Source organism: Vicugna pacos, chromosome X (genome assembly GCF_048564905.1).
Source record: "Vicugna pacos chromosome X, VicPac4, whole genome shotgun sequence".
Taxonomy (NCBI): Eukaryota; Metazoa; Chordata; class Mammalia; order Artiodactyla; family Camelidae; genus Vicugna; species Vicugna pacos.
In genome coordinates this window covers 1446073-1464473 of record NC_133023.1, presented here as the reverse complement: position 1 = coordinate 1464473, position 18401 = coordinate 1446073, and the positions used below count along the sequence as shown (strand labels likewise).

The 18401-nt window shown below is 51.4% G+C and overlaps 1 protein-coding gene across 1 annotated transcript; it reads left to right on the top strand.

Annotated features, from left to right (window-relative positions):
* The first annotated feature begins 445 nt into the window (after nt 1-445).
* On the top strand, nt 446-17364 carry ARSD (arylsulfatase D). The gene is made up of 10 exons (XM_072955888.1): nt 446-629; nt 1996-2145; nt 5021-5142; nt 7290-7412; nt 9176-9599; nt 9838-9974; nt 10970-11104; nt 13431-13593; nt 14990-15111; nt 16833-17364. Exons 1-10 carry the CDS (start codon nt 586-588, stop codon nt 17177-17179), a joined length of 1767 nt encoding a protein of 588 aa, XP_072811989.1. The 5' UTR covers nt 446-585; the 3' UTR covers nt 17180-17364.
* Nucleotides 17365-18401: the final 1037 nt, after the last annotated feature.

Genomic DNA, 18401 nt, shown 5'->3' with positions numbered 1-18401 from the left:
CAGAGCCCCCAGCCCATTTTGTTCACCAACTCCTCCCCACCCCCCCTAAAAGCCCTCAGAACCGACCCCCGGGGCGCACACAGGCACCCCTCTCGTGTGTGTCCCGCAGAGACTGCGGCAGGCCTAGTAAACGCCTTTTTCCCTTACAGCCGGGGACACTGGCACGCCTTGTGCCAAACTCCTAAAATGATTGCTCCCTGTGATGGGTAACAGAGTCCCTTCCCCTCCTATCCCCTTTCCTCCCCCCCCCCCCCTTTTTTTCTTTTAAAAGGTAGGTACTGGGGATTGAACCCAGGACCTCCTGCCTGCTAAGCGCGGGCCCCACCACCACTTGGCAACACCCTGCCCTCCTACCCCGGCCCAGCCGGCGTCCATCAGCTGCTCCCTGGCCCCAGTCTCTCGGAGCGCCGCCCCCAGGAAGCCTCGCAGGAAAACCTGTTCGCAAGCTCAACTCCCTGGAGGCCACGGGAGTCTTTAAGAGGATTAGGGAGGGAGGGGGCGCAACGGACCGCGCAACTCCGGGGGCGGGTCCGGGACGCGGCTCTGGGGGCAAGGTCCTGCGCTCCGTCCGGGCCGCGCTCGGCCATGGGACCCACGGCGCAGAGCGGACGCGCCAAGCTCCCGGCCAGGTGCGCGGGGTCCGGGACGAGGTCCCCACTCCATCCCGGGGCGGGGTGGGGGGCGCGGGAGGAGGGGGGGGCGTCCAGCCGAGCGTGGGCCCCTGTGCGTGCGCCTCGGAGTCACCGGCCTGCAGCTGGCGGCCAGCTCTGTGCCCTGGACACACGGGGGACGAAAGGGCTGGGGAGGGGGCAGCGATTCGCCCCCGAAACGGAGGGTGGGGGAGACGCACAGACCAGAAGAAAGGAGCCGGACGCGGGAGGAGGCGGAGGGAAGGCTGCGCAGAGGGAGGGGACGGGGCACGCGGCGTCCCCGCAGGGCGCGCCCTGTCCGGCCCCCAGGGCCCCGCCCGCCCTCTCTGAGACACGCCCCGTCCGGGCCCCCGGCGCCGCCGCGCCTCCCTTCCCGCCGCCCTCCGCCCCGCCCCGCCCCGCCGCGGCCTCCCAGCCCGGAAGCGGGGGCCCGCCCGGGCCTGCGCTGTGACAGCCCCCGTGACCGCGTCCCCGGAGCCCGACCCTCTAGGACATGCCCGGTCCGCGCCCTGGCCCTCCCCTCGCTGCCATCCCCACCCCCGCGCGGCCGTGCGGCCCCCAACTCTCCGGCCAAGACCCGCCGGCGCCCCAGGCCAGGTCCCCAACCCCGGGGCGCGCCGGGGCGCCCCCGGGGGACGCGGATGGCACCGGGGGCCGTGCTGCGCACCCCGGGACCCTCTGGAACGTGCAGCCCGGAGCCCGGAAACCGGGCGCGCGGGGACCCACCCCCGGGACGCTCCGGACCGCGGTTACGCAGGGCGCGGGTGCGCTCCTGACCTCGCCGCAGACGTGCCTTTCCAGTCCGTGAGGTGACTGGTGGAGACGGCTGTGCTTTCTCCCTGTCATGTCTGGGCTGCTTGTAATCCCATATGCATCCTTTAAAAATGCGAGTCCCCCTCTGCCCCGACCCGGCCCGCCTCCCTCGTGGGCGAGCCGGGGACCCTTGGTGGGCCGCGCGGCCGGGCCGCCCTGCGCATCCGGGAAGGCGGGCGCCCCAGCTCAGAGCCCGGCCTCTGGTGACTTTAAGGCCACTGGCGTAGTTAAAAGTGGTGGGAACGAGGAGCCCGGGTGAATTCAGCGCAAGAAACTGAACTTTGGCCGACCACGACTTTCCAGAACAAACCAACAAACAAAAACCTAGCGCGGCCAAGGTTTCTGCGGCTCAGGACGGTTTATTACTCAAGCCGTTGGGACAAAAGGAGTCAAAAGTTGGAGGCTGTCCTTTGTTAGATCCTAACGTGCCTGAAATGCGGATACCTTCCCAGCAACCTGGTTTGAAATGCCAGCATTTCATTCCAGCCGACAGACGTTTATTTCTGCCTTTTTTGGTGTGTTTTTCCTGCAGGGAGTCTCTGGCAGTTTTAGTCACTGTGAGCTGCCTTCTGAGGACTTGCGAATTAAAAGCAGCAAATGCGTTTAAACCAAATATCCTGCTGATAATGGCAGATGATCTTGGCATTGGGGACCTTGGTTGCTATGGGAACGACACACTGAGGTACCACGGCTGGGGGTGCAGGTGGGGTGTGTGTGTGTGTGTGTGTGTGTGTGTGTGTGTGTGTGAGATGCATTTAAAATCTGCCTGTAGAACTTACGAAATTCTTTAATGCCTTGAATCTCATCACCAAAACAATTACTTTTCGACAGGCAAAGACAGTCCTAAACGTTTCAAACAACATGAACAGTGGTGGGGGGGTGCATTAATTTTCTGGGGTAGCCGTACGAAATGACCACAAACTGGGGCCCTTAAAAGAAGAGGAATTTCTCCTCCTCCAGTTCTGGAGACCAGACGCCCGAGGTCAAGGTGTCCCAGGGCCGCGCTCCCTCCTGAAGCTCCAGGGGAGAGTCCCTCCTGCCTCTTCCAGCTTCTGGGGGCTCCAGGCATCCATCCATGGGCTGGTGGCCGCCTCCGTCCCGTCTCCGCCTCCGTCTCCGCCTCCGTCTCCACGTGGCTTCTCCTCTGTGTCTGTGTCCCTCATCTTCTGTCTCTTGGAAGCACACTCAATGGATTTAAGATGCAACCCAGATCACCTAGGGTGACACGCTGGAAGAATTTTTTATTCCAGATTAGGGGTTAATATAAGCGATCCTCTTTTGTAAGGGGCCACATGGGACTGTGAGAGCCTGCATGGGTCACATAAGGTCCTACCCTTCTTTCTTCTTCTGTTTATTTTTCCCAACTCTTGAAAAACTTCAGAACTGCCCTGAGCTCCAGAGGGACTTCCCAAAATAGACCCACAGTAACATTTGGCCAGAGATTGCCAATCTTTGTCCTAAATCATTAAATGTGCAGGAGGCTCTCACGTAGGGAGCAGAGCTGAAAGATTCCATGGAGAGACGGATCCAGAGTTATCCCCTTGGGTTAAACCTTTCCCGCTTTCGTCTGCAGGCGGGGACAGGCTTGGAGAGCCTCAGAACTCGGCTGCGGCTTGTGTTGGTAATACCGGCTCTCCCTCCTTGCGGTAGAAGGGAGTTAATGTGAACATGCAGCCTGAGGCTGGGGGTCAGGGAGTCCCAGGAGCAGCCCGGTGGTGCTGACCCTGCTCCTGCATGGCTCTGCCAGGGGTCCCAGACCCTGAGCTCCTCTGAGCCTGCATGTTTCCTCGGGGAATAGGAGGTCATTGGATGGACCCTTCCAGTTCCGTGATGCAAAATATAAAAGTGACCCCCTGATGGTCTGAAAGCAGTGCTACTCCAGAGACGGGTTACAGACTGAGCGGGGAGTTATGTAAATAAACATGATACCTGTTCATTGTATTACCACAGTAGGGAGGGAAGCTGTCTCCTCTCCCAGCACATCTCACTCATACGCTGCTACCCCATCTTTTTCCCTAGAGGCAGCAAGAGATCTCTCAGCATATTTATATCACTTTCAGATGCTTTTTTTTTTTTAATGAAAGTAACTGATTCCACAGGCCACAGTGCTATTGAAAAGGAAAAGAATGCATACAGGAATGAGAGGCACTCTAGAGTAACGTTTTAGGACCATGTTTGGGAAGCAGCTTGATAAGGGAAAAAAGGAATGATCTTCAGTTGACTGAGAAGCACAGAAATTTTACATCACACTTAAATGTATCAAAGAAGTAGCATTTTTTTTTCCTTTTGTAAGATAATCTTTTAACAAGTGGAGGGAAAGGATTCTGCAGGAGGGAGGTGCTCTACTGAGGTTCAGACCTATGGTGCTCTTTGTCCCATTCCCCAGTGTAGATGATCACGAAGACATTCTAAGAGACAAATGTTTGGTAGATACCTAGATGATTGATGGACAGATGTGTGGACAGATGGATGGACGGGTGGATGAATGGATGGATGGTTGGATGGGTGGTTGGATGCATGGATGGTTGGACGGATGGATGGATGGATGGATGGATGGACGGATGGATATTTGGATGGATGGATGGTTGGATGGACGGTTGGTTGGACGGAAGGATGGATAGATGGATGAAAATTAGATAAATAGATAGATAGGCCCTTAAGCTAAAGCAGAGTTTCTCAAGTTCGGCCCTATTGATATTTGAGGTTAGAGACTTCTCCGTGACAGGGGCACCCTGTACACCACAGGATTTTGAGCAGTGTCCCTGGTCTCTACCCACCAGATGCCACGAGCACCCTCTTGCTGAGTTGTGACAGCCCAAAATGCCCCCTAGATTTCGCTAAAGCAAAGTTGCCCCCTGGAGAGCCACTGGTCTAAAGTTGTCAGCCCCAAAGATGTGAAGAAAAATCTCTAAGGTTTTGAGACCTTCCCATCCACCCTATAGAGCAAGACAAGTTTCTAACGCATCGTTCAAAAACGGAACGGGCTGCCCTGTTTCCCAGTGACCGGAGACCAGGTGGCTGTTGTCGGGGATGCCATGAGGGGATTTCTGAGGGGCTGAGCCCAGGGACTCCGGGGTCCCCCTTGTAACGAGGAGTCCCAGTCTTCGCTGCTGTCTGCCTGCCGACGGCCTTCCGGCCTTCCTGCGCCCTCTTGCCCCGGTGCCCGGCCTCTGGACCAGCCCACGAGGAAGCCCAGCGCCCCCTCCTCCGGGCTGGCGGGAAACGCAGACCACGCCGGCTCATCCTGGGCCCACAGCCACGTGGCAGCAACAGCTGCACGCCAGCAGGCCTTCAGGCCCGCGTGGGAGCCCGCCGTGGCCTCCTCCAGAAAGCCTTCTCAGACCCTTTCGGGGCGTGTGCATGTGACAGTGTCGGCTTCCGTCTCTGCACCAAACTTTTAGAAGTGGGGGTCCAGCTGCCTCTGCAGGGGACTTAACACAGCTCGTTCTAAAGCCCGGGGACGCCCCTACCATCTGGGCGCTTTCAGCGCGGGGATGCGCTGCCCTGTCCCCTCGCACGACCGCGTCCTGACGGCGGCCTCTGTGTGGTTTGCTCAGGACGCCGAATGTCGACCGACTGGCGCGGGAAGGCGTGCGGCTCACGCAGCACCTGGCGGCCGCCCCGCTCTGCAGCCCGAGCAGAGCGGCCTTCCTCACGGGCCGACACGCGCTCAGATCAGGTGGGTGCGGGGGGGGCGGCCGGGGAGAGGGCCCGTCCCCACCGCCCCGTTCACCGTCCCCAGTCATCGGGTGGTGATGGTTGAGATCCGGGGGGGACGGTGAAAACGGAAGCTGCCGTTCCGTTGTCCTGGGCTGGCATACCCAGTATGGTGTACGTAGTCCTGCCAAAAGGAAAACAAATCTTTTTTTTAAAAAATAGTATGATTATTTGGAATACTGAAGGGCTGAAGCTCTCTGGACAGAGCTGATTACATGTGATGTTATTTGCTTAAAATACGTGAGTCAATCTTGATGTGAAGTCATGATTTCAGGTGGGTTCTGGGAGATTGTGGGGGTGCTGAAGAATGGCCCACAACATCCTCACGCCCAGAATCCGTGAATATTGCTCTTTTTTAATATGGCAAAGGGAGTTTTGCAGATGTGATTAAGGGACGCATCTTAACACGCGGAGATGACCCTGGATTATCCACGTGGGTCCAATGTCATCCCAAAAACCCTGGTAAGAGGAGCAGGGTGTGTGGAAGATGCAGAAAGGGGCATAAGAAGGCAGGCATCCTCTTAGAGGAATTCAGTCCCACCGACAGCTTGATTTTAGTCTTCCAGTCTCCAGAAACACAAGGAAATAAATCCTTATTGCTTTCTGGCACCAAATTTACGTCCCTCACCCTAAGCCTGACTCTCCCCCAGGAATACAGCTCTGCAGGCTACCTCTACGGTGAATACAGCTCTGCCCACACCTTGATTTTAGACTTCTGGCCTCCGGAAACCCAAGAAAAGAAATCGGCATCATTTTCTGGCACCAAAATTGTGGTGATTGCTTACAGCAGTCATCAGAAAATTAGTACAGAGAGCCATGTCAAAACGTTTGACGTGACGACAGTGGTTACATTCCAGGGGGTCCAAAGTACGTACAAAGGGAGCAACGGGGAACAGGAAGAAACCGTTCAAAATATAACTTGAAAAAATTTATATGAACATAGATGCAGCAGAGTGGCTGCATAAAAACGATAGACAGTCTCAAGTGTTGGCAAGGAAACAGAGCGAGAGGAGATCCTTGAACACCGTGGGTGCAGCTGTACCCGGGTAGGACCACTGTGGACACTGGTTTGTAAGCGTCTGCACCAGGTGAATGTGTGTGTACCCCCCGACCCAGCAATCCCTCAGTGTGCCCAGGTGTCAGCAGGGCTGGTGTCTCCTGAGCCCTCTCTCCTTGCTGTGCAGACGGCCGTCTCCTCCCTGTGTCCTCGTGGTCATCCCTCTGCGTGTGTCTGGATCCTCATCTCTTCTTACAAGGACCCCAGTCCTATGGGATCAGGAACCACCCTACTGACCTCATTTTACCTTAATTACCTCCTTAAAGACCCCCATCCATGAATGCAGTCACATTTTGAGGTCCTGGGGAGTAAGTTTCTGCCAACTATGCGCTACTAGCCACTGTTCTTATCTCTGCTACAAGTTGTGGTAACCAAAAATGCCTCCAGCTATTGTCAGGTGTCCCCTGGAGGGCAAAATCATCGTTGGTTAAGAGTCACTGTCATTCATAGATAGATAGATAGATAGATAGACAGACAGACAGACAGACAGACAGATAAGATTAGATGGATGGATGGATAGATGGATAGATTAGACGGTTGGATAGATTAGATGGATGGATGGATAAATAGGTAGATTAGATGGATGGATAGATAGATAAGATTATATGGATGGATGGATGGATAGATAGGTAGAAAGATTAGATGGATGGATTATTGGATGGATAGATGATAGATAGATGCATAGATACATAGATAGATGATAGATAAATCAATCGATAGATACACTAATCAATCAACTGATTAATCGATCCCTCTGCAGACTGTCTCTCATGTGAAGGCCCAGGGTTTCTCTTCCTCGGCACTGCTGCCATTTGGGACTGACTGATTCTCTGGGTCGGGGAGTCCTGTGTGCTGTAGGGCGTTTCTACCCGCTGGATGCTGTTATCCCCCCTCCCCTCATTGTGACAACCAAACCACTCCAGGCCCTGCAGAGTGTCCACTGGTGGGGGTGTAGAATTATTCCCCTTTGAGAACCTCAATCTGCTATTGAGAACCTCAACCATAGCCCATGGGAAATGAACACATCCGCTCTGCTCTGCTCCCCGCCGCAGGCATGGAAGCCAGCAACGGGTACCGGGCCCTTCAGTGGAACGCGGGCTCAGGCGGACTTCCCGAGAACGAGACCACGTTTGCCAGAGTCCTCCAGCAGCAAGGTTACGCCACGGGCCTCATCGGTGCGGTGATAAGCGCTACTCGGGTCTTCCAGGGGGTGGGACCATCAGAAATCAGAGGAACCTGTGTTCCTACGAGGGAAAAAAAAATTATATCAGAGCTCAAATCGAGTGTCTGATCCGTCTGATCACTCTTGAATTGTTCACTGTGTTTGAATTTTTCTCATTGAGGAGTCATTTAAAAATTTTTTAAATTGAGGTATAGTTGATTTACGATGTTTCAGGTGGACAGCAAAGTGCTTTAGTTATACATATATTCTTTTTCAGATTCTTTTCCATTATAGGTTATTACAAGATATTGAATATAGTTCCCTGTTCTTTATAGTAACTCCTTGTTGTTTATCTAGTTTATAGACAGTAGTGTGTATCTGCTAATCCCAAACTCCCAATTTATCCCTCCCTCCTCGCCTTTCTCCTTTGGTGACGATAAGTTTGTTTTCTATGTCAGTGAGTCTGTTTCTGTTTTGTAAAGAAGTTCACTTGTGTCATATTTTAGATCCCACATATCAGTGATATCACATGATATTTGTCTTTCTCTGTTTGACTTACTTCACTTAGTATGATCATCTCTAGGTCCATCCATATTGCTGCAAATGGCATGACTTCATTCTTTTTCATGGCTGAGTAGTATTCCATAGTGTAAATAGACCACAGCTTCTTTATCCAGTCATCTGTCGGTGGACACTTAGGTTGCTTCCTAGTCTTGCCTATGGTAAATACTGCTGCTGTGAACACTGGGGGTGCATGTACTTTGAAGAGTCATTTTAATTCAAAATCTTGCTCAGTTAGCCTCCTTCCTTCCTTGGACAAATCCATCCTCTCCTCTTGGGATATGTCAGAAGTCTCTACAGATTATCTTTGCCTAAATGGCCACCTCCCACCTCAAAACCCTCAGAGTTACAAAACCAAATGGTGGAAAGCTCTGGCGGTGGGAGGTGCTTCTGTTTCAGTTTCTTGTCCACAATCCTCACCCCGCCCCAGCATTTTTCTTTCCTTAAGGATAAAAAAGGTAGACCCCTGGGTTTGGTTCTAGGACAGATTCCTACAGACTCTGAAGATGGTTTATAAGTGGTAGGAAGGAGAAGGGGCAGGGACCTGGTTTAACTTCTCCACTTGGAATTTTGGGCAAATTGCAGGTGGCAGCTTTTTCTAGCCGGTTTTGTAGCTAAATGTAAGCTGGTTAGGAGTCTGTGGTACCTGAAATAAACACAAAGTGCCCATAGACAACCCAATTCTTGGACGTTCTCCTGGAATTTGAGATGCGGGCGTCCTACCTCAATTGTTGTGAAAATGACTGCCATTGGGAAAAAAATTACCTGTGATTACTAGCTAGTGGAAGGAGCCTGTTAACTTCTCTGTCCTAAGATGATTTGTGTCAATTCCCCTTTTCAAGTTTTTTAAAGTAAAAATATGAAAATCTGGAAATTGTATTTTCTAAGTTACTTAGTGTAGTAGAGTGGTCAAGGGTTGCAAGCTCTTAATCTCACATGCTGCAGAAAAGGGCTTAAACCTTCAGTCACTTGATACGCATATTCCCTGGATGCGTTCATTCGTATTTATGAAGCGTAATGTGTGCGTTTAAAGACCAATATCGTAAATCCACAGTGTGCCTTTCTATTTCGAATTTCTGTTCTGTTCCTTTCTTCTTTCAAATTTTACCGTTTTTCTTCTTTCTGTCGGAACATCCAAATTATTCTCAGAAGGTGATTTGTATCAGAGTCCCTGAAGTGTATTTTTTTTTTTTAAGTTTTGGCTTTTATCTTCAGGCAAATGGCACCAGGGCGTAAACTGCGAATCGCGCACCGACCACTGCCACCACCCGCTAAGCCACGGGTTCGACTACTTCTTTGGCATGCCCTTCACCCTCGTCAACGACTGTCTCCCGGGCAGATCCCCGGAAATGGACGCGGCCACGAGGGCGAGGCTGCGGCATTACACCCAGATGATGGCCTTGGGGGTCCTCACCCTCGCGGCTGGCAAGGCCTGTGGGCTCTTCTTCCTTTCCTGGAAAGCAGTCTTGGGGGCGGCCAGCCTGCTCTTCCTGTTCTTTGTCTCCTGGTACGCCAGCTTTGGGTTTGCCCGCCGCTGGAATTGCATCCTGATGAGAAACCACGAGGTCACAGAGCAGCCCATGGTTTTGGAAAGAGCCGCAAGCCTTCTGCTAAACGAAGCCGTTTCCTACATTGAAAGGTAAGGACAGCATCCCATCCTAAGGGCGGTGAGTTCTCCGAGCATCTGAGTCTCTTGATCATCCCTGGGATCACATCCGCCAGCCCTGTGAGCCAGTGGGTTTGAGGAATTCAACATCTGCATGGGGATTGGCTTCCAGAACTTGAGTTTCGAGTCTCTTCTCTGAAGTCATGGGTCAGCGAGCGTTGAAAGAGATGGTCCTCTACCTGAAGTGTTTTTTTTCTTCTTCTTCTTTCAGAAACAAGCACGGGCCATTCCTGCTCGTGGTCTCCCTGCTCCACGTGCATATTCCCCTCGTGACGACAAAGGAGTTTCTTGGGAAGAGTCAGCATGGCTTGTACGGCGACAACGTGGAGGAGATGGACTGGCTCGTGGGTAAGTCCCCGCACGGCTTAACTTCCTTCAGTCCTGGCCTCCCCACGAGAGCGTGGTGACAGGGTGAGCCATCTCACGAAGAACCGGGGTGCAGCAAAGAACAGAAAGGGCAAACAAACAGTGGGAGGAAGGCTCTCCCATATCGTCCACGCGTTCCTCTGCCTTTCCGATTTCTCGCTCTGCTTCGGCGCCAGACCGCCCTTTGACAAGGTCGGTGATGCCAAACCGTCACGCGACATTACAGAAAGTGGGGCAGTCTTGCTGCCTTTCGGGACACTGGTCCCAAATAACCCTCATTTTGTGGCTTCAAGAAAGCCTCAGAGGACCCACAAGACTGTGGACCCTTAAAACAAGGTGGGCGTGGAAACCCTTGGAGTTTATCCCAGCGTGCGCTCACACAAGCATGCTGGTACACAGGGCCACGTGAAGAGGCAGACAGCCCCCAAACAGGAGGGCAGATGACACCATGTTTTCAAAACCCTGCGTTTTCAGCACTGCACCTTCCCTTGGGGTTAAAAGTCCTTCTGTGTTTTTCACGCCCGTGGGATGCCCACGGATAAAGCGATCGCTTGATTTACACACGGTCGTCTGCATGTGCTGAGTCTTGACCCCGGAGGCCAACACGCGTAGATACTCCCAGCTCTGGCTTCCTCCCGTGTCGACGGGGATCTCCCACATCACAGTTTCTCACCACGTTCCCACCTACACATGCTTGTCATGGACATGTGTACACACGCAGACAGAGTGCCAGGACAGCCTTCTGTTGGGGACCTATGTGCTTCTGGATCAGTGATATTTTTGCCAGCAGGATTCTAAATCCTGTGGTATCGGAAGGAAAACGACATACACCTTCACACCGAGCACTTGCGTGACCGTGATTCCTTTTTCTTGACTGGCAAGCAGTGACTTATTCAGAAAGGGAAGGGGGGTGTTATGTGGAGTTCACCAATGTGGTTTTATTTACGCTGCTCTGAAACGTTCCATTTTTTGCAAAGGGGAAATTCTCAATGCCGTCGAAGAACACGGTTTGAAAAACAAGACGCTCACGTACTTCACCTCTGATCACGGAGGACACTTGGAGGCAAGAGACGAACACAGCCAGCTGGGCGGATGGAATGGCATATACAGAGGTAAGAGCGATGGGCGTTGGGGCTCAAGGACAGATTGTGTGACAGAGGAAATGACTTCCATCAGGGAAGTTTGGTGACCAAGTAGAAGTAAAAAAGAAGATGCTCTTTCGAAGGGAATTTTTTTAAGTATAGTCGATGTACAATATTCCATTAGTCTCAGGTGTACACCATCGTGGTTCAATACTTTAATAGCTCATACAGCATTTAAAGTTACTATGAAATATTATGTTCCCTGTGTTGTACAATGTATCCTTGTGCCTTAGTCCAAGGGACTTTTTTGAGCACCTGCTGTGCATTCACATTCTCACTGCCAAGAGGGGTAAAGATGCATGCCCTTCTTTAAAAGGTTTGCATTTCAGTAAAACAGGGAGATGTACAAATGAATAACGAAGATAAAGATGTTCCTCCCCGCCCCCTGGCCTCTGTGACTGCGATGAGATAGCACTCCCATGACTGCACCGTGTAACATGGCACAGCTGTCCTCTAGGTGGGTAGGAGCAATGTCCTGGTGGGTCTGGCCTAATGCCGTGAACCCTTAAAGCCAGAGAGCTTTCTCTGGCTAATGGAAAAGGAAAAGTCAGACAGAGGTGAATCATGAGAAGAGCTCAACAAACTGTTGATGCTTTCGAGATGGAGGGACCACGTCCCTGAGAAGAAATGCAGGCAGCCCGGGGAAGCTGAGGGTGGCCTCTTCAGCAAGGAGACGGGGATCTGAGTCCTACAGCCACAGTGAGCTGCATTTTTCCAACAACTGAACGAACTTGGACGTGAATCCTTCCTCCCATCCGCCACATCCATCCCGAGGATGTAATGGGGACCTCAGTCCTACAGCCACAGTGAGCTGCATTTTTCCAACAACTGAACGAACTTGGACGTGAATCCTTCCTCCCATCCGCCACATCCATCCCGAGGATGTAATGGGGACCTCAGTCCTACAGCCACAGTGAGCTGCATTTTTCCAACAACTGAACGAACTTGGACGTGAATCCTTCCTCCCATCCGCCACATCCATCCCGAGGATGTAATGGGGACCTCAGTCCTACAGCCACAGTGAGCTGCATTTTTCCAACAACTGAACGAACTTGGACGTGAATCCTTCCTCCCATCCGCCACATCCATCCCGAGGATGTAATGGGGACCTCAGTCCTACAGCCACAGTGAGCTGCATTTTTCCAACAACTGAACGAACTTGGACGTGAATCCTTCCTCCCATCCGCCACATCCATCCCGAGGATGTAATGGGGACCTCAGTCCTACAGCCACAGTGAGCTGCATTTTTCCAACAACTGAACGAACTTGGACGTGAATCCTTCCTCCCATCCGCCACATCCATCCCGAGGATGTAATGGGGACCTCAGTCCTACAGCCACAGTGAGCTGGATTTTTCCAACAACTGAACGAACTTGGATGTGCATCCCTTCTCCCATCTGCCAGTTACATCCCCAAGATGTAAGAGGCTCATGTGTAGTTGAATTGGATTGTTCCCAGCAGTTGTACCCTACAGCGTTATAGTCTGCAAACAACAGCTTGACTCCAGGCTGTGTGACCCCAGAGGAGACCACCCAGCCACGCCACGCCAGACTTCCCCCCTGCACAGCTGACACCTCACAGCTGGGTGGTGGTGTCAGCTGCTGACCTTGCAGTGGCTTCTTACGCATCCGTAGAAGGTGAATATGCAACAGGGTTAACATGTGCACTCCAGGAAAGCAGCGTTGCCCGAGTGAGACTGTGAACACGTCTCTCCCTGTTTAAAACTCTCCCACTGGAATTCCTGATTGCTTCACCCAGAGGTCCTGGGCAGTATGAACACATTGCCTTATGCCTAATAATGACTTGCATTCCTTCAAGAGCGAGTGTGGGTCCCAACCCATTACCAGGGGTCCCTGGGATGGTCGCCTTAGAAATGAAGAAGGGGTCGGTACAGAAACAGGCGGGAGGTGTGATGAGCTAGGAGAGACGGAAGGTTCCCAGACCCGGTTCCCAGTCCCTCCATCCCCAAAGAGGACGTTTGGGGGTGAGGGCAGCCTCGTAGTCCATGGGTATGAAGTCCCAGCACCACTTCTGCCTCTGAAGTCACACCTGCCACCTCCCACTTATTGAAGTGGCTACAGAGACCCACCAGATTTCACGAGTAGAAACGGGCACCCCCTACTGGTGGGGAAGGGACAAGGTCTGGTTGCAGCCATTCTGGGGACCTCCAGGCTGCCACCCTGTGCGTCTGTAGATGTGGGTGCCTGTGTATAGACGCATGCACCCAGGTGCACCCAGGTGTGTGTGTAGACGGGGCCGTCTCCTGGGGAACCCTAATGATGTCGTTGACTTCCAGGTGGCAAAGGCATGGGCGGCTGGGAAGGCGGGATCCGCGTCCCGGGGATCTTCCGGTGGCCCGGGGTGCTGCCGGCCGGCCGAGTGGTCCACGAGCCCACCAGCCTGATGGACGTCTTCCCCACCGTGGTCCGGCTGGGGGGCGGCCAGGTGCCCCAGGACAGGTACGCGGGGGATGTGACCACCTCCTCCCTAATTCTGAGATGGCTCCCTTTCCTCTTCCACATCGGAGAGGGGAAAAACCTACAACAGGAGAACATTTGAAAAATTCTCATGTCCTGAAATATAGGGGACAGCCTAGCATAAAATAACCAAACTCGGTAAAATGTAAGATTAAGTGAACAACTGGGACAAGCTACAGGTTTTGCAGTGTTGCCGAGGTTATGCCATGTCGGCGTCACAGTGGGGAGATTCAGGCATTACGTTGCCACATCTCCCGATAATCTCCTGAAATACAGTCTCGGCTACCTGTTGATGAAGCTATGACACTATGATTTTAAAGTGCTTTACCAGGGCCCCAAAGTCCCTCTAATACAAGAGGAAAAAACAGAAGTAAATATTTTTGTAAAGATTTGATTTTGCTTTAAGATAACCAGTAAATATTCCTGTGTGAAGCATAATTATGATGTATCCTATCCTCATTTTTTTATGGTCAAAAGAAGCATCTCATTTATTAGTTTAGTAGTGTATCATCAGGGTTCTCCAGAGAAAGGACCGATTGTGTGTGTGTGTGTGTATGCACATCTGTGTAAAATAAGACATTTATTTTAAGGAATTGGTTCATGCAATGGTAGGGGCCGGCAAAGGGAAATCCTGATGTTAGCAGGCCAGTGGGCTGCAAACTCAGGCAAGATTTTTATGTTACAGTCTGGAGGCAGAATTCTGTCTTCTCCCGGAAACCTCAGTCTTGGCTCTTGACAGCCTTCAACTGATCGGTCGAGGCTCACCCTTGTTATCCTGGGTGATCAGCCTTACTCAGAGTCAAGTGATTGTAAACGTTAACTAGACCTACAAAATACCTTCACAGCGACACTCAGACTTCAAGTCAAACCATCCCATTTAGACATAGTTTAAAATAAAACAGAAGGCGAAAAGTGGTTTTCGATTGCAGGCAAAGCTACCACATTTCTACGTTAAATCCAGATTATGGACTTTGAAAAAGGATGAGTTGTGAGGAAGGACCATCAGGTCATGGGGGCATCATCACTGGTTTCCCCTGTCCAGACACTTTACACAGGTGACCACGTATCTTGGGATCTGTAATGTTTTAAAAAGATTTCTGCAGCCCTAGAGTTCAGTCTAAGGGCATGGGCAGTCCAGTTGGAATTTAAGAAGATTCTATGCTAGTATCTGAGATCAGAATGTTGTGTGTTGGTGTGTCGGTGTATCTGTGTGTGTTTGTGCGCGGGCGCCTGTGTGTTCTGCCCAGGGCTGCCAGCAAGCCTCTACTCAGTGTCATCTGGAGTCCTGGCAGCCTTAGCCTACTAAAGGTCCCAGGTTCAAAATGCAGTCTGAGTGGCCTCAGCCTGATTCCCTCCTGTGGTCTCTTCGCTGAATCAGGGTGATGGATGGCCACAACCTGATGCCCTTGCTGCAAGGAGATGCTGAGCACTCGGCACACGAGTTCCTGTTTCATTACTGTGGGAAATATCTCCACGCTGCACGCTGGCATGAGAAGGAGAGTGAGTACACACCTCACCTATGATTGGGGGAGCAGGGAGGTTTGTATTAGTCAGGGTTCTCCAGAGAAATGGAACTGAGAGGTGGGTGGATGGATGGATGGACGGACGGATGGATAGATGGTTGGATGGATAGATGGATGGGTGGATGATGGATGGATAGATGGATGGACAGATGGATAGATGGATGGATGGATAGATGGATGGATGGATAGATTGGATGGACGGATGGATGGATAGATTGGATTGACAGATTGGATGGATGGATGGATGGATGGACAGATAGATGGATGGATAGATGTATGGATAGATGGATGGATGATTGGATGGATGATGGACGGATGGATGGATGGATGGACGGATGGATGGACAGATGGATAGATGGTTGGATGGACGGATGGATGGATAGATGGATAGATGGGTGGATAGATGGATGGATGATGGATGGATGGATAGATGGATGGATGGACAGATGGACAGATGGTTGGATGGATAGATGGTTGGATGATGGATGGATGGATAGATGGTTGGATGGATAGATGGATGAAAAAGATGACATGATAGATGAATGGAGAAATAGATACAGATGAAGATAGATAATAGATGAATAGGTAATAGTTTAGATAGATAATAGAGGGAAAGACATAGATGATAGATAGATATCGATAACAGGAGATAAATAGACAGATGAAAAATGATAGACCATACATAGATGGTAGAAAAGTGATAGATAGATAGATGACAGATAGGTTGATTTTAAGATATTGACTTACATGGCTGGGCTGGGGGTGTGTGTGTGGCAAGTCTGTAATCTTCATGGCAGCCTGGCAGGAGTTGATGTTGGCTTTTTGACTCCAAAGCCTGGAGACTCAGGCAGAATTTCTATGCTGGAGTCTGGAGGCAGAATTCCTTCTTCCTTGGGAAACCTCTGTATTTTTTTTTTAAGTCCTTCAACTGATTGGCCGAGGCCCACCCCCACCTTGGTGGGCAATCTGCTTAACTCCCCATCTACAGATTTCCATGTTACTCTCATCTTAAAAAACACCTTCGAGGTGCTATCTAGACCAGTATCTGACCACGTATCTGGCCACCTGAGACTGGCCCTGTTGACACGTGACATTCATCCTCACAGAGCCAATCCCTTTCTTACAAGAAGAAAAGAGTCACTTGATATCTCAAGAAGGATGCTGGCTGGTGCTGACCCCATCATGGAGGAAGGGACTTGCAGGCTCCAGTCTGTGGCGCCCTCACACTGGGTTTATTATCTGACATGAATCCCCATGAGCCCCTTGAGGACACAGCAAGACCTTGCCACGCAGACTGCTGAGATAGCTTTCTTGCTTCTGTTTATAAAAGTAACACGGGGGCACCAAACAGTTAAAAATAGGGAGGCAGGGTAAGGATGTTCTAAGGGCATCTGTAGGTCTAACCCCCACACAGAGCCCCCTGAGCACCTTGGAATGAGTCCCTTTGAGTGTCCGTCCCTGGAGAACAGCATACACACACACACACACGCACATACATGCGCAGACACACATAGACACACACACATACATACACACTGATTTGACAGCAGTGATGTCAGACTTACACAATCCGCCGTGTCCTCCGCTCTGTCCTCTTTTTGCTGGACATGGGACGTTAGGCTCCCCAGCGCCAGCACCTGGTTGGGTGTTCAGTTAGCAGGTTTCTCCTGCCCTGACCGACCCCCTGTCTGCATTCAGGTGGAAGACTCTGGAAAGTCCATTACATCACGCCACGGTTCCACCCCCAGGGAGCGGGGGCCTGCTACGGGCGAAGCGTGTGCCCCTGCTCTGGGGAGGGGGTGACCTATCATGACCCCCCTCTGCTCTTCGACCTCTCCAGAGACCCCTCGGAGGCACGGCCCCTGTCCCCTGGCTCTGAGCCCCTGTACCATGCAGTGGTGGCCAGGGTGGGCCAAGCGGTGGAGGCGCACAGGGAGACCCTGAGCCCCGTGCCCCCTCAGTTCTCTCTGGGGAACATTGTGTGGAAGCCGTGGCTGCAGCCGTGCTGTGGAACCTTCCCCTGGTGCTCCTGCAGCCAGGACTGAGACCCCAGGGTGATGTGACCTGCCCCGTCCGCAGGGCTCTCAGCAAAAGGACAGGAGATGGGAGCCGTGGAGCGGGACGTGGAGGAGACGGAACTTGAGCACTCTTGTTGGGAATGTAGACTGGCGCAGCCACTGTGGGAAACCATGGGGAGGGGGTTAAAAATAAAAATGGAACGCTTGTGTGGTCCGGTGGTTCCAAATCTGGGTATTTATCTAAAGGAGATGAAAACAGGATATTGAAGACATATCTGCACCCCTGTGTTCGTTGTAGCGTTATTTACAATAGCCAAGACATGGAAACAATCTAAGAGTCATATCAGTGGATGAACAGATAAAGAAAATGGATAAATATGTATAGATAGATAGACAGACAAATGGGTAGATAGATATGATATGATGGATGGATGGATAGACGGATAGAAATGATACGACAGATGGATGGGTAGATGGATAGGTAGATAGATGTGTATACACACAATGGAATATTATTCAGCCATGAAAAGGAAGCCTTACCGTTTGTAACAGCATAGGTGGACCTTGAGGGTGTTATGCTGTGAAATAAGTCAGCCAGAGAAAGACAAATATTGTATGATCTCACTTATATGTGGAATCTTAAAAAAAAAAATGAAGTCATAGATGCAGAGCGTCAATTGGTGGTTGCCACAGACGGGGAGGTGAGGGAGCTGGGAACACCGTCCAAGTGGACACACTTCCAGCAATAAGATGAACACATTCTTGGCATTGAAGATACAGCACAGTGACCACAGTTAATAAAAACGTATTATGTAGTTGAAATTTGCTCAGACAGGAGATCTGAAGCGTTCTCACCAGACACACAAAAATGGCAACTGTATGAGGTGATGGCTGTGTGCGTGAACTTGATGCGATCATTTCACAGCATATACATGTATCAAACCATCACCTTGTACCTTAAATATATACAATTTTATGTATCGAGTATACCTCAACAAATCTGGGAAATCAATGTTTAAAAAAGACAGGGACAGCTCCCGTGACAGCCAGGATTGTGAGAGAGGACCCTGGAGAAAGTTACCGGACTGAAAAAACAAAAATCTACAACCTTGGTCCTCGCTTAAGTTTCCCTTTCTTGAGAAGCATGATGCGGCCAGGGAGTGGCTGTTAAGATTTCTCATCTATGGAACAAGAGGATCACAGTGGACACCCAAACAATGCTCTTTCTAGTCCTCCAAAGCTCAGGGGG

What these genes read in the sequence shown, in the direction of transcription:
- ARSD (XM_072955888.1), top strand. Translation starts at nt 586, where the DNA reads ATGGGACCCACGGCGCAGAGCGGACGCGCCAAGCTCCCGGCCAG. An exon ending in CGCGCCAAGCTCCCGGCCAG is followed by an intron (nt 630 to 1,995) that starts GTGCGCGGGGTC and finishes TTTTTCCTGCAG; the next exon opens with GGAGTCTCTGGCAGTTTTAG. An exon ending in TTACGCCACGGGCCTCATCG is followed by an intron (nt 7,413 to 9,175) that starts GTGCGGTGATAA and finishes TTTTATCTTCAG; the next exon opens with GCAAATGGCACCAGGGCGTA.